The sequence below is a fragment of the Clupea harengus genome, chromosome 6 (genome assembly GCF_900700415.2).
Source record: "Clupea harengus chromosome 6, Ch_v2.0.2, whole genome shotgun sequence".
Classification (NCBI taxonomy): domain Eukaryota; kingdom Metazoa; phylum Chordata; class Actinopteri; order Clupeiformes; family Clupeidae; genus Clupea; species Clupea harengus.
In genome coordinates this window covers 13,865,022-13,880,021 of record NC_045157.1, presented here as the reverse complement: position 1 = coordinate 13,880,021, position 15,000 = coordinate 13,865,022, and the positions used below count along the sequence as shown (strand labels likewise).

At 47.7% G+C, this 15,000-nt stretch overlaps 1 protein-coding gene across 4 annotated transcripts in view; it reads right to left on the bottom strand.

Annotated features, from left to right (window-relative positions):
- Positions 1–15,000, bottom strand: part of LOC105892636 (transcription initiation factor TFIID subunit 4-like) — a 79,976-nt gene that overhangs the window by 43,505 nt on the left and 21,471 nt on the right. For all 4 annotated transcript variants that reach the window (XM_031569114.2, XM_031569111.2, XM_031569112.2 and 1 more), the window contains 3 exons: positions 9,017–9,186; positions 4,173–4,303; positions 2,459–2,584 (listed from right to left, as the gene is read on the bottom strand). In XM_031569114.2, coding sequence (XP_031424974.1) covers positions 2,459–2,584; positions 4,173–4,303; positions 9,017–9,186 — 427 coding nt within the window. The remainder of the gene's footprint in view (positions 1–2,458; positions 2,585–4,172; positions 4,304–9,016; positions 9,187–15,000) is intronic.

Here is a 15,000-nt window from a genome sequence, read left to right as displayed (position 1 = left end):
TGCAAGTTGGAGAATTTGTTTTGTGTGTGTGTGTGTGTCTGTGTGCGTAGGGGAGAAGTGTGTGTGTTTGTTTGTGCAGACTATCAGTGTCTAACAGCTCTCCCTTTTGCTATTGACTGCACAGCGGGTGCTGAAGCGTAGTGTGTGAATGCACAGGCTAATGGTGAACAGCGGTCTAATTGCACCGTGCCTCAGTAATGGTCTCCTACCTACAGTATGTGAATGGCCACGCAAGCTTCTGACTGTCTGCAATCAAACACTTCATTTTTTTCGCCTTTGGTCCACTATCCGGCACACGCTCACTCTCTCTTTATCTCTCCCTCCTCTCTACACCCCTCCTCTCCTCTCTCTCTCTCTCTCTTTATCCATCTCTCTTTCTCTATGTCTCCCTCTCTTCATCTTGCTCTCTCTTCTCCCTGGCTCAGCAGCACATGCAGCCGCCCTGCCTTTCTCGTGGCTAATTGGCTTTAAATATATCAGGCGGTTCACGCACTGGCCGTGTGTGCGTGTGTGTGTGTGTGTGTGTGTGTGTGTGTGTGTGCCGCTATCTCCAGGAGGACTAATGTGTTTGGCCTCTGGCCTGCCGGGTTGGCCGTCGCATCCCCGGAGTCTTGAGTCATGTTTGAAATGGACGGAGCGGGAGGAGGAATAATTTTTTGCCGGTGCTCATGTTTAAGGGGTCAAGCTGGTCCCGTGCCTGCCAGGAAGGACACCAGGGTGGGTGCTTATACATAGCCCTGGGGGTCTTCAACATGGGGGGGAGGGGGGCTTCCCACCACACCCTCTGACAGGATTCTACTACTGCAGCGTCTTTGGAAAGGGATGGACGTTTGTGTATCCCCTCACCAAACAGTAAGGAATGCGCTCCACCCTCCAAACATTTGACATGGCACAGGGTGCTCCTAATCTCTCACTCACACACACACACACACACACACACACTCTCTTACATCCACCCAAATAAACCCGGAGCACCACCCCTCATCACTGACATTAAGAGAAGGTCCCCCAGCAGAAGCCTGTGCCTGACTCCTGCCGGCGTCTGGCTCCATAAATCAGGGTGATCTCCCAGCCCAAAGTCAATGGGGTCGGTGGGGCTCTTGTGCGCCGCGGGTGGGAGGGAGCGGCCCTTCCCCTGAACCACAGGCCGCTCTAATATCATAATAACACCATTAACACGGAGAGGAGCAGCTTAACGGCGCCGCTGCCGCTCCAGCCCAAAATGAATTAATGAAGTCAGTCGCTCTCCTCCAACGTGTGGACGTCTGGCTATGGGCAACACACACACACACGCACACACACACACACACACTCACACACAGAGAACACACATACTCTCTCCTAGCGGCCATAGTGACTTCTGTGCACCTACACACACACACCTACACCTACACACACACACACACACACACACACACACACACACACACACACACACACACACACACACACACACACACACACACACAGAGGCTAAGGTGATTTTATTCATGCAGTGCTCCTGTGTAGTGCACGTGGTCCTGGGCATCAGAGGTGCAACCCTTAATTTAAGGACACCTAGTGGTGTACTATGGGCTGTACTACCACAGTAACTCCATCCGTGCTGTTCAGTCTGCATGTTGGAGACTACAGTGCATGAAGAAGATTATGAGCTGTACTTGCACTGAATGCCAGCAAACACTATTTGGCTATACGAGTCAGTTTGGTAAAAAAAAAAAAAAAACTGACCTTAGGTATCAAAAGGAAACCCTTAACCCGAATAGTTTCTTTGAAAAATCAGGTCTGAGTGAGAAGAGTTTGAATGTTGAGAGTGAATATTAACAGTTCACTAACATGCTGACTTCACTTCTGTCTGACCAATAACACTTATAAAATGCTGGAAGTCCTTGTTATGTCCATGACATCAGCAGTACAGGCAGGGTCCTTCTGCTAAGGGCTGATCTCTCTCACATCCCATCTCAGGCACACAATGGGCACTCCCGACACGATGTCTGGCTGTCTGTAAGGACCCCAGGGGACACACTGAGAGTCCGCCTCCTCTCTGTCCGTAGCAGTGATTGAGTCCTAACCTAACGCTCCTACTTCAGCACCTACAGTGAGGAAGAACCCTGCACAACCCTGCTCAGCTCGTTCAGGTCATTCTCTTGTGTCAAGGGGGCCAACTTAGACAGGAAAACAGTGTATATTGTTTTTTGTTTGTTTTCTCCGGATACAAACACTGATGCTATGTTTTCCTGTTCATTCTAGGCCATTATGAAATGTAGTCCCAAGTAGTATTTGGCTCAGTCAGAGGTAAACCCCTGACCCGAATGTTATTTGTGCCAACCCCTAGATGGACAGAGTCTCTGTGAGTGTGTGCAGCAGAGGAAGGGATGGTGGGAGAGGAAGGAGAAGAGGAGAGGAGAGAGATGAGAAGAGAGGGGGAAAGAGGGGGAAAGAGGGGTGACCCAGGACTCACCTTGGCTGCTTTGAGCAGGATCTCCCTCTCCTGCTCGTCCTTCCTCTGCTTCTCCATCCTCTCCAGCTGCTCAAAGAACTTCAGCTGCGACCGCACGTCTGTCGACTGCTCGTACCACTCCTCGTCCTGACAGAGAGAGAGAGAGAGAGAGAGAGAGAGAGAGAGAGAGCGAGAGAGAGATGGAGGGAGAGAGGGAGAGAGATGGAGAGAGAGAGAGCGCGAGGAAGAGGAAGAAAGGTTGGAGTGAAGAGGATGAGGGAGAGAGAAAGTGGAGAGACAGAAATGTAAAAAAAAACAAGACAATAAACATTTGAGGTAAACTCTACTTTCAGAGGACAGGATAAACAGCTTGAACGCCCTTCATAACAACATCAAACACCGCAGTGTTAAAAGTGTTAAAGAAAAAGACAAACAACCTCACAAATAAAATATGAGTAGCATTAAAGTTTCAGGTCGTAAAAAAGTTGAGTGGCATCATTGATCTTTATTTAAGTTTACTAAGTGCTTCTGTTTCTTTCCCCACAGTCCCTTCTCCATCTTTCAGCTCATCTTTCTCTTGCACCCCGTCTCCATGTGTGTGTGCGTGTGTGCGTTACTGAGAGTGTGTGTTTGTGTGTGTGGGGGGGGGGGGGTTGCGCGTGTGCCTGTGCGTGTGTGTGCGGAGCAGGGTGACTTCTAAGCCCCTGCTCCCTCCTTTGTAGTGTGTCGAGTTGGCGCGCTCTTTCAGGACGCTGCCGTGTTTCTCGCTGATGTCGACGGAGAGGGAGAGAGAAAGAGAGAGAGAAAGAAAGAGAGAGAGAGAGCGCTCTGCACCTACCGCACTTCTAACTCACCTCATTTACAAACCGCAAAAAGACACAAAAGGAGAAGGAAGAAAAGAAAAGAGAAAAAAGTAAGGAAGAAGAAAGAAAGAAGAGACGACAGACGTCAGGGGCGGCCAGAGAGCTCTGGTACCCAGTCTTACCCTAAGACGGAGTGAGCGAGGAAAACAGAAGCCTTTCAAGAGTTTCAATATCTTAGTTGCGTTGGCAGGAATGGGACGGCTGGCTTCCCATCCCAACAAGCAGACACCCATCACTTAAAAGCTGTTGTTGTTGTTGTTATTGTTGTTGTTGTTGTTGATGATGCACAGCTACAGTCGCTACAGTAAGCGCACCAAGGGGTCTTTGTGAGTAAACATCATAATATGGGTAAACTCGCATTTGAAATTGTCAAACAGGAAGGCTTTTTTGATTTATTGACGTGCAAATGTCATGAATCTGAGGTTGCCCATCAACTACTGAGTGACAGATGCGTGTGGTTACGTTCTAAGGGGCGCGCAATTTCTGAATCTAAAGCCTTGCTTATGTCTTCTGAGGTTACCATATTAGAGAGAGACACAGTCATACACTCTCTGCAAGTCCGTAGGGATATGGCACACATAAAAACATTTGGATAGAACACGCTACAACCATACAGATTATACACATTTGCACAGCGAGCAGATACTTGACAGAAGTAAAGTTGTCTAAACTGATCGAGAACAAACTTTTTAACTGTTTTAAAAGTGTGACTTGTTTGTGTGAATGAAAATGAGCACCTAACTCCATCCTGTTTGATATATGCATGAATGTGTATGGTTTTTTGTATGTGTGTGTGAATGTTTGAAAGACACTGACTTTTTGTATGTGTATGTGTATGCGTGAGTGTGTGTGTGTGTGTCTGTTCATCTTACTTTGCAGGTGTCCATGCGGTGCTGGGCGATGGCAGACACCTTCTCCAGCACGGTTCGAAGGCGCGACTGCGTTGCGTGGGCGATGAAGTTGACCGCTTCAAGGGGCACTTCCGTCACCCCAAACCTCTTCGCTGGAGGACACAAGAGAGGAGAGCGCATGATCAGACAACAGACAACACACCCAATGACCGAGAGACGAGCAACCAGTCAGAAACACTCAACAAGACTGAAGACCAGGTCTCTCTCAGAGACCACTGGTGACCTAAGAACAGAAAGACGAGGTCCCTTCCAGAGACCACTGGTGACCTAAGAACAAAAAGACCAGCAGTAAGAGGCAGGACACTAGACAGAGAGTACCAGAGAATCTAGTCGAAGACGAGCTGAGGAGTCAGATACAGCATGAAAGCTGACCACTGTACCAGAAGACTGGTCAGGCACAACAGAGGCATTATTCCAAGAACAACAGGCTAATCAGACACAAGCACAAACAACTGGGGATGATGTAAAAGGCATGTAAAAGGAGAGACCACTGCACTGCAGAATTCAGAGTAGAAGATCAGATACTGTCCAGTTAAGCTGAGGGTATGGAACTGAAGGACTACTGAGGGCCAAAGAGCTTTATGCCTATTGATCATTACAACCCTACTCTCAAACACGCTCACGCGCACACACCACCGTCCCCCCCCCCCCCCCACACACACACACCACAAAACAATGGTGTTCTAACTTAGAGGCAGCCCTCGACAGATCCAGTCGAAAAAGCGTAAGGAGTACGAGAAGAAAAAGAAAAACAGACTAGGAAAAGACTCTGGGCTGCCTTTCATGTGAGTAAACGGCATTGACCACCTTCCTTTAAAGGATAATTAGGCTTCCTCCCAGCGATCCACTCTCTAAAGTTCCCGTGCGGAGGACGGAGTTTGGTTAGGTTACAGATCTGTTATTTCTTCCCTTTGTTAATTTGCCATTAACATAATTCTTTCCCTGGCTCTCTTTTAAGTAAACCACACCAATTATTTAAATCTGCCGTACAATACATATACTTTCTTTTTCTCCAACAGCTTGAAAGGATAGGGATTGTTAAAAACTAGATAATTAGTGTGTGAAAATACAAAAACACGTCGGCGTGCGCATGGCCCACAAAAAGAAACGGGAAAATGTGAAACTCCGAAAGAGATGCCATCTCGCTGCACATGAGGAGAGAGAGAGAGAGAGAGAGAGAACATTCGTTCAGTGAAGAGGAATTTATGACCAGTGCCAAAGTAAGCAGAGTTCTGTGGTGGAAAGACCTTCTCCTAATTTGCAGTAATGGGAGTGTGTAGGCTCCTGCAGCTGGCCCATACTGCTGCACTCCATCCATACGGTTCCTATACGTTCAACATTAGATTACTCGATCCTGCCAAAACTACTCACATCCTCTCCGACGGCAACTCCGACACAGACAAGCAGAGGATAGCAGTACTCACACACACACACACACACACACACACACACACACACACACACACACACACCAACCGAAACAAGGTATCCGTGTTAAGACATTGTTTCGTAAGCACATGACTGACTGAACAGTTGACCTCGGACATTTAGAGCATACGTGCGTTCTTCAGTATATGCACACAGGCAGTACAGCATGATCACAGTTTCATATCATTACCTTGTTTGCACTTTGAAACATAAGTTACTGTATTGAAAATACACTTTGCATTTCCACCCTATTAATAAAAAAATGGAGAATCTGAAATATTAAAACACTAAGCTGTTATTGCAACCCCCTTTGTTTATTAATTCGCCTGACCTAAGGGTTCCATAGTCTTACAGCCTCAAAGCCCACAGAGGCCGAGTGGTCCTGGTAGGATGAGACTGCTCTGCAGGGGCTGCGCCTCGTGACGGGGGTCTCCCCCTTGAGACGGGGGCTCTTGGCAGTCCTGGTCCTGAGAGGCCGGGGAGCACCGTGGGTTTAGTCTGAGGGTGACACTGAGGACAGATCCAGCTGAGTCCCTGATCCAGGGAGAGGAGGCTCTGTCAGGAGTTTCGAGCCATGTTCAAACAGCAGCAGCAGGAGCAACAGCACCCCTCAGCCTTAATTGTGTGTGTGTGTGTGTGTGTGTGTGTGTGTGTGTGTGTGTGTGTATGTGTGTGTATGTGTGTGCCTGTGTGTGCGAAAGACGAAAGATAGAAAGAGAGAAGGGAAGAAAGAAAGAAAGAAAGGAAGAAAGCACGCATATGAGCCATCAGTCCATAGATACCTCAAATAAAACAGTCCCTCCAGGATTTGATTGTGATTGTTGCGGCCAAAAGTGACTACACTTGCTATGGCAATTCTCAGAAATTGCTGTTAAAATTGTGGTGATTTTGAGAAATGCCTATGATTTCTTTGCAACTGCCAGAGATCCTTTAATTTGTGAAATCGGGACTGAATACAAATATTAACCTCATCTTTTATGTGCATGTCTGTGCATGTGTGCATGTCTGTGCACACGTGCTGCGCAGTGAGGGGCAGAGGGATGCAGTCTGCTGGTGAAGGCAGCGCTAAGAGGGCAGTGTGTGTTAGACCTGTGCAGCCTGGTGAGGGCCGAGTGTCGCCGGGGTGATGCCGGGCTGTGTGCCACCGAGGCTGAGCCGACATGGCAGGCCGGGGCACCTCCCCTGGTCAGCTGTCGGCAGAGAACTCGCCCCAGCCCCATCACTGCCACCGCGGCCCCGCACAACAGCCATTTGCCAGCAGGGGGGCCCACATCGTCCCCGTGGACCCCCACACAGAACCCCGGGGCCCGCAGGGGGCTCGCAGGGAAGGAAGTGACACGTGTTTCTAAACTGGAGTGGTGCTGACTGCGGCCGGATCACGGCTAGTCTGAGAGGTAGGACACAACAGCACAGGCCCTGAGGGCTGCATGGAGCAGGACTGCAGAGATTTAATTGAGATCCAGAGAGAGCAGGGAGGGAGGGAGGGGGTATGACAGGAGTGGACACCTTCAGGTGGGTGTTATTTAAAGCAGTTTGTCTGGTAATTACAAGAAGTGCGGCAGGGGGGAAGACATGACTTATTGAGGATTTGGAAGTCAGAATTACAAAAATGCAAATGCTGAATGTTGCATATTTCCCCTCACTGTTCTCAGAAATTGTCAATTTGAGAAATGTTCTTCCTAGTCCCCCCCCGCTCCCCACCCACCCTGGGTCCCCTTAAGACATTGAACACACACACACCAAACACTCCAACCAATTTCGACCATTTTCAATGTCACAGTGCAACACACACACACACACACACACACACATCTGGAGCGTGTGAAAGAGACCAGTGTGTGTTTTTAATACATCTATCGGGAGAGAAAAGCAGGTTTGTGCGGAGAAATTCAGCTGAGCAGAAGGGGATGATGATATTGGGGGTGTAGAGGCATGAAGGCAGAGAGAGAGAGAGGGGGGAACAAGACAGAGAGGGAGAGGGAGAAAAAGAAGAGTCCTGTAGCAGAAAACAGCCTTTGCTCAGTCCACAGGACAATCTGACAAGGAGCCTTCAAACAGCCACCCCATAAAGTATGTATGCCAGGGCCTGGGGTCTCCGGAGTTCAGACAGCCACTGAAGAATTCATTAGAGGAGGTGAAAGAACTGTTAAGTGCAGCGCATTTACACCAAGGCCAGCAAGGGAAGAGGGCTCAGAGTAAATCAAACCGCCTCTTTACTGATGACACTCCAGATGGGAGTCAAAACAATACATGAAAATACAACACCCTCGCATCACACACACGCACACACACACACACACACACACGTACAAAGGCATGTGTGTGCACACACACACACACACACACACACACACACACACATACAAGAAGAGTCAGAAGATAGCTTTCTTCCCCTCGGGCGCTGGAAAAACTGGCCTACATTCTGATGCAGAGAAAGTTTTGAGATCTGCACAGCGCAAAAAAAAATGATTTGGAACTCTGCAGGGCATATGATTTAATTTTGAACAATTCATTTAATTGTCATATTATAGATCTAAACAGCTTTGCCTAAGCTGACCCAGATGCAGACGAGCCACGTACATATGGCCAAAGTGAGGATGGTAATAGCGATGATGATGCTCATAGGAAATACTACACTTACACTACATGATACACTGACTCATGTAATACACAATATCTTTTATAGAGGCAGCAGACCAAATATATTTTTGTGGTCTGAGAATATTTAAGGGTAAATGCATGTAGGTGCATCGGATGAACACAAATGGCCTTTCTGACCAAGAATTTTTTGTTAGTGAAACCACTTCTAAACCCAGGTGAATCTCTGCCGTTAGCTTTAGTGGTGCTTAACTGGTTAGACTTACCTCCTTAGGGGCATAGCACTTTGTAATTGACATAAGATGTTGTCATGAGAAGACACATAGTGAGAAGACACTTGCATCTTCGTCATACTCGTAAGCTAATGTTAAAGGGGGGGGGGGGGGGGGGGGGGGTTATAGCTTTTGGCAGCATAGTGATGACATGATACATTCATTCATTCATTAATCCATGCATTCATGATGTGGCATATTAAAATGTTGTGAATTATGTGCATATTGGAGTGTTGAGTAGGATGGGGTAAGATGTGGGGTGTCTACCACTATTTGTGGAGCAGGTTTGTTGTAGTGCCATATATTTTTACGGTTGGATATACTATGCCAATATGTTCAGTAATGTAGCTGGCCGTCTTTCTGATGTATCTGTGCAGCAGGTTATGCTATAGAGTAATACATAGTGTTCAATTTAACATGAGGATGTGTTTAAGTGTGTCCTGGGGAGTCGCCATGGTGTATTACAGTGTGGTACCCTACTGAGTGCTGAGACGCAGTGTAGCTTACCCGTGTCTAAAATGCGTCTGTGCAGCAGGCCCGTGGGCAGGAAGGCCTCGTCCTTACACGAGCGGATATGTGTGCCCACCAGGTCCGAGTTTGTTGCTAGGATACGGGCGCTCTCCTCGTTCAGGTTCACGCCGGCCATGGAGGCCACGTCATTGATGTCGTCATCATCCCTGGAAAGCGTCAAACACAGATAGAGACTCATTAGCCCGCGTCTTTGGGCCTGGCCTGAAGTATCAACAAACCTCCCTCCACTGCTCTCCAGGCCTCATTACAGGAGAAGTGGACCTCCGATTCAATTTCTCAGTTTGCTTTACCGAAATCTGAACTTCACTTACAATCAGTAAAGATTAACTTCACATCACACCGCCCTTACCACTCTGCAATAATGCAAGCCGAGTGAAACTTTAATAATCTGCCAGCAAATGTACTGCAACATGTGTCTAGTTGGGGCCTCGTGATTGGACAAGTGGGGTCACATCTACATTCTTTCTACATAGTGAGCGTTAAGGCTATGGTACGTGGTCAGGCACCTCTTTGTCCAAACCTATAAGCTAAATGAACTGAACAAGGTGCCAGGTCTTATAAAAAAAAAAATTAAAAAAAAACTTTTCAAAGGAGTCTCTTGTAGATTGTCACCTTCCCAAAACTAGCTGAATGTCCTAAAAACTTAAAAGTAGGTGATGGTCATGCATGTTCCCAGGGCAACGGCATGCCCTCTGGCCATCAGTGAGGCAACATCGGCAGCCAGGTTAGCTGGTTATGTGGAACGACTGTTTGATACAGGGAAGACTTCATCAGCAGCAACCAGAGCATTGGTGTGAGGGAAATGTTCAGAGTTCTTGATAAAATATCAAAAGGCTGGGGCGATGATTAATACATCAGAGCCACCCATCACCCAGAACCTGCTTCGGCTGCCTGAAAAGAGGCGGAGCTGGAGGGGAAAGCTTTTGATTGACAGCTGCGGTGCTCGCCGGGTCCCTCCTCTCCGGTGCGCCATGGAAACGGCAGCCTGATTAATTCAACTGAGCTTCCTTTGAACGCACTCTTCCGCACACACGCAGGGGTAACTCAAGTCTTTCTCTTCTTCTTTATCGCTCTGTCTGTCTTTCTTGTTCTGCCTATATCTGCTGCTTCTTCACTCGGAGGTATTTATTTTGTTTTGAAGGTTTCACTGGCTGTACCAGAGGCTACACAGAACAAAGTGGAGACTGCTGGTTGACCTGATGCTACCTATACATGTGTGTGTGTGTGTGTGAGTGTGCCTATGTGCATGAGCGTGCTTTTTGTGTGACACATTTGCAAGTGTGTGTATGTGTGTGTGTGTGTGCGCATGTATTTGTCTGGTATACGTGCATATGTATCTGTGAGTTTGTGTGTGTCTGTGTATGCACGTATTTGGTCTGGAACACATGCGTATGTATCAGAGTGTGTGTGTGTGCGTGTGCGTGTGTGTGTGTGTGTGTGTGAGCGTGTGTGCGGTACGCGTGTGTGAGTGTTTCAGTTGTACACGTGTACGCCCCCTGCTGCTGGTCCTGTGTAGAGCTCTGAAGCCGTCCTGACGTGGCGGTGGGGGGGTGACAGAGAGGATTAGTGGGCACAACCACCCTCAAGAGCTGGCACTGCCACAGGGCGACCCCCTCCACGCCCAACTCACCGCTAATGAGCATCACACCTGCTGTGCCAAGCGTCCACTCTTCATCATCGGGAGAACGCTTACATAATCTTCCTCATCCTCACCATGGTAACTGTAAATGTTGCCATCATTTACTTATTTGACTAAAGCCCCTTTCACAAACGAAATGTGTAACAATGCCAGATTAAAGCAGTCTGAAATAGATAATGAATTTCCATTCCCAGTTAACCGTCAAACACAGCAAAGTTTCATGTGTCCGTCAGTCAGTACCACACGACACAGCATGTTATGGAATACTGAGCACTGACATACACATGAAACAATCCTGGGAGAAATAATGGGACATCAATGGGGCAATAGCCTCCTCTGACATGACAATGTAGTGTTCTCAAAAACAGGAATCTTGTTGCTCCCATTTACACTTGAGCCATTGCCATCATTGTTACTAGGTAGTCAGGTGGTAGGATGACCACTGGTCTACACTGGCTTCCATTCCCACTTGATGCCTCCAAAAAAACTGCTTTCTATTCCAGGGGTGATGACATATCTGTCTATGCATGAGTCAGAGGGTGGTATATCTACAGAAGTCAGTGGATTCAGAGAATTGAGCGAGTGAAAGCTTTAACACTGATAGTTCAAACACCAATAATCTGAATAGTCATACTTTGAACACGGACTGCCTGAATGGCGATCATATGTATTATATGAAACTATCTGACAGACTGAAAAGTTGTAGTTTCAAAAGCCAACAGACTGATTGGTGATAATCTGAATATCAACAGTCTAAACAGTATTCATTTGACAGTGAATGGGTTCTGGTGTGGTGGTCTGGTCTTGGTTTGCCTCTACCACTGCTGGGCTTTGTTTCAAGGAACTTGTTGACTGTGATGCATCCTCCCCTCTGTGACTGTCCATTCCTTATGATGGTGCCAGAGAGAAGACATATTTGTGGTGGATAAATGCATGTGTACTGTACGGCAACATGTATAACTAATACTTTACATATTTCTCAGCATTCCACGGATAAAGACTGCCTCAGGCTCTGAAACCTGACACTAGGCCACGATGAGAGACAAAAACAAGGAGGAGAGAAGGAGGGAGAGAGAGAGAGAGAGAGAGAGAGAGAGAGAGAGAGAGAGAGAGAGAGAGAGAGAGAGAGAGGGAGAGAAGAGAGTAGACAAAATGAGTGAGAAAAAAGGTAGAGAGCACATGAATACTGATTTTATATGTATTGTTCTGTTGATTAATGTTCATTACTGTTGAATATTGAATATTATAACACTGACAAATGTCCAAATAAATATGCACAGACATATCTGTGTGTGTGTGTGTGTGTGTGTGTGTGTGTGTGTGTGGGGGTTCATGTCTGAATGTGTCTGTCAGGTGAAGTGCATTAATAGGCTATGTGTGTGTGGGATGGGGACCCCCCAGTCAGTGCTCACACAAACCCCATAACACACACACACACACACACACACACACACACACACACACACACACACACACACACACACACACACACACACACACACACACACTCCTTGGTTGGATCACTGAAGGGAGAGAGTGAGCTCACTGTTGGCATACCTCACTCCCCTCACTAGCTCTACAGCCACCACAGCTGGTACTGGAAACACATACACACACACACTCATGCGCGCACACGCACACACACTCACGTGCGCGCGCACACACACACACACACATACAGTCACGCGCGCATGCACACGCACACAGAAGGATGAGAGAGATGGGATCAAAGATGGAGAAGGAGAGAGGGACCAAAAGAGGGCAGAGACGAGACAGATAGTCAGAGCGAGGGAACAGGAGGAGAGAGGGGGCAGCTGTTTCCACTTAGCTCAGTAAACGGAGGCTGTGGCCACTCAGGGAAACCCACCAGCCCTGTAGTCTGACACACACACACACACACACACTCATCCCATGGGCCCTGGAGTTTTCAATCTGGGCAAGTGGAACACTGGGACTCACCAGGCAGACCCAACACACACTCAAGCACACACTCACACACCAGTCCCCCGAAAACCATCACACACACCACTAAACACAATCTTAAGCAGACACACACACACCTCTTACACACTGTCTTTGCATAGCCATTCCATGAATACACAAGCACACACACACAAGCAAGCACACACAAGCAAGCACACACACACACACACACACACACACACACACACACACACACACACACACACACACACACACACACACACACACACACACACACCACTCAGCATGTACATATGCTCATGCACACAAATGTATTGTGAACACGCTGCAGCACACAGACTTGTTTAATACCAGTTCACTTGAAACCACTACAATAGTTTCCACTCCAATTCTGCCAATTTCTTGAAAATTAATTCACATTAAATTTAGAATCGAGCCTATTGAAATTCAGCAAAGATTACTCACGGAACGAGCTGAATTGAATTAGAATATTTTGAATTTGATTTTCCAGCCAGAGCCGCCTGAGCTGAGCTGGCGTGGAGGCCGGAGGCCGGAGGCAGCCCTCCGGGGGCTCCGAGGCTGAAGGCTCAGAGGGGGAGGAGGGGGTTGTGGGGGGGGGGGGGGCGAGAAGAGGAGGATCATGGGAGGAGAGGTCTGTTCAGACAAGTCTGTTCTCTCTGTCTCTTTCCCCATGAGGAAAAGCCAAGCCTGAGTGGTTGTGAGTGTAAGTGAATGTTTGGGTCAGGGGGGTTACTAAAGTACAAAATATGGGTGGCCCTTTAAAATGAAAGTAAAGCTTTTCACTGGGTAACCAATGTACAACAACAATACAATCTAGTACATATCATCACTACAGCACAAAACCTACAAATACAGCACAGACCAGTTCCCAGGATGGGGTCAAAATGACGCAGCTACCTCATCCAACCACCTCATCCGATGAAAGATCTAATGAAAGATTCAGCATAGACAAGCACCAACAGCCTACACTAATGCATGCCTAGAGGACGAGTTCAACTGCATGGAGTGCAGCTTTTAGGCAAAATGTAAGCCACTGGAGGGGGAGCCTTAATGTAACTGCGTGAACCAATCAAACAGGGCACCACATATAGGGTAACATAGAGAGCAGCACTGCAATCACTGTAATGGAATTAAAGGCAACCAAATTAATGAATTGTCAAACTGACTAGGTACTCGGCCCGCGCTGACTAATGTTAGCTGTAACCAGAACTAAAGGCCTCCGCCACAGCTAACATCAGACGCCATAGCTAATTCATGTTGGTGCTTTACACCTCACAGCCATTTGAAAGGCAGAAGGACATTTCAGCAGCGATTTTCGAAATTCAATGTGCAATAGTCGAGTCTCGTTCAGCTACACGCTAATTATCGGTTTTCAAAAAAAGGGTGCTGATGTGGCTGGGGAGTCGGTGCGACATTAAAAAAATTGTTGTTTGTCTTTCCAGCACAGTTCAAAGGGAAGTGAAAGTCAGGGCTGCGCGAGGTCGGCTGCGCGCAGGGAGGCCACCAAAGAGCGAACAGCACCGAGGCCCGCAGGGGGAGGAGGTCGTCAGTAACAAGCAAGCCTGACAGCTTAATTACCAAAGCTGCTAAAGATTTATTGGTTTATCAATCAGAGCCTCCGGCAGCTCCTTTCCCCCCGGCGGCCAAACAGGCAGGCAGGCAGGCAGAGAGGGGGAGAGGAGTGGGCAGTTACCATGAACTCGGTGGTCGACTTGACCCACACACGTACACTCAAACACGCACTCACACGGACACCAACACATGCACACACATGGACACCATCTCATGCACACACACACATGCAGCTTCACCCACCCAACTACATACACCCTGTGTCATACATTCACATACATGCACACACTGACACAATACCATGCACACACATACACAAAACCTCAACACACACAGACACACACACATGCTCCTATAAGTCACACATGGACACATAGATGATGTATAGTTATGTCCATAAAGAACCCAAGTAATGAACTATACATCATCTATCTGTAATACATACATGCCCTCAGTCATACCACCTCTCAATCACGCATGTACACACACACACACACACACCAAATTATGGTTGGAATATAAGCTACAGCCTTGCCAGTATGTGCCCTGCTCTGCAAGTATATTATTTCAGATTCAGTTCATTTAGCTTATAGGTCTGGACAAAGGCCTGTCCAAATGGGGCGCTTTCTGTGTGATCCTACACTTCATTTGAGACACAGAGATCCAGAGAGAAAGGGACAGAGCGAGTGAATTAGACAGACAGACAGAGCGGGGGCTGGAGAGTGTGAGAGAGCGAGAGCGATGAGGACCCTGGAACAGACAGGCGCTGGGACTGAAACTCGTG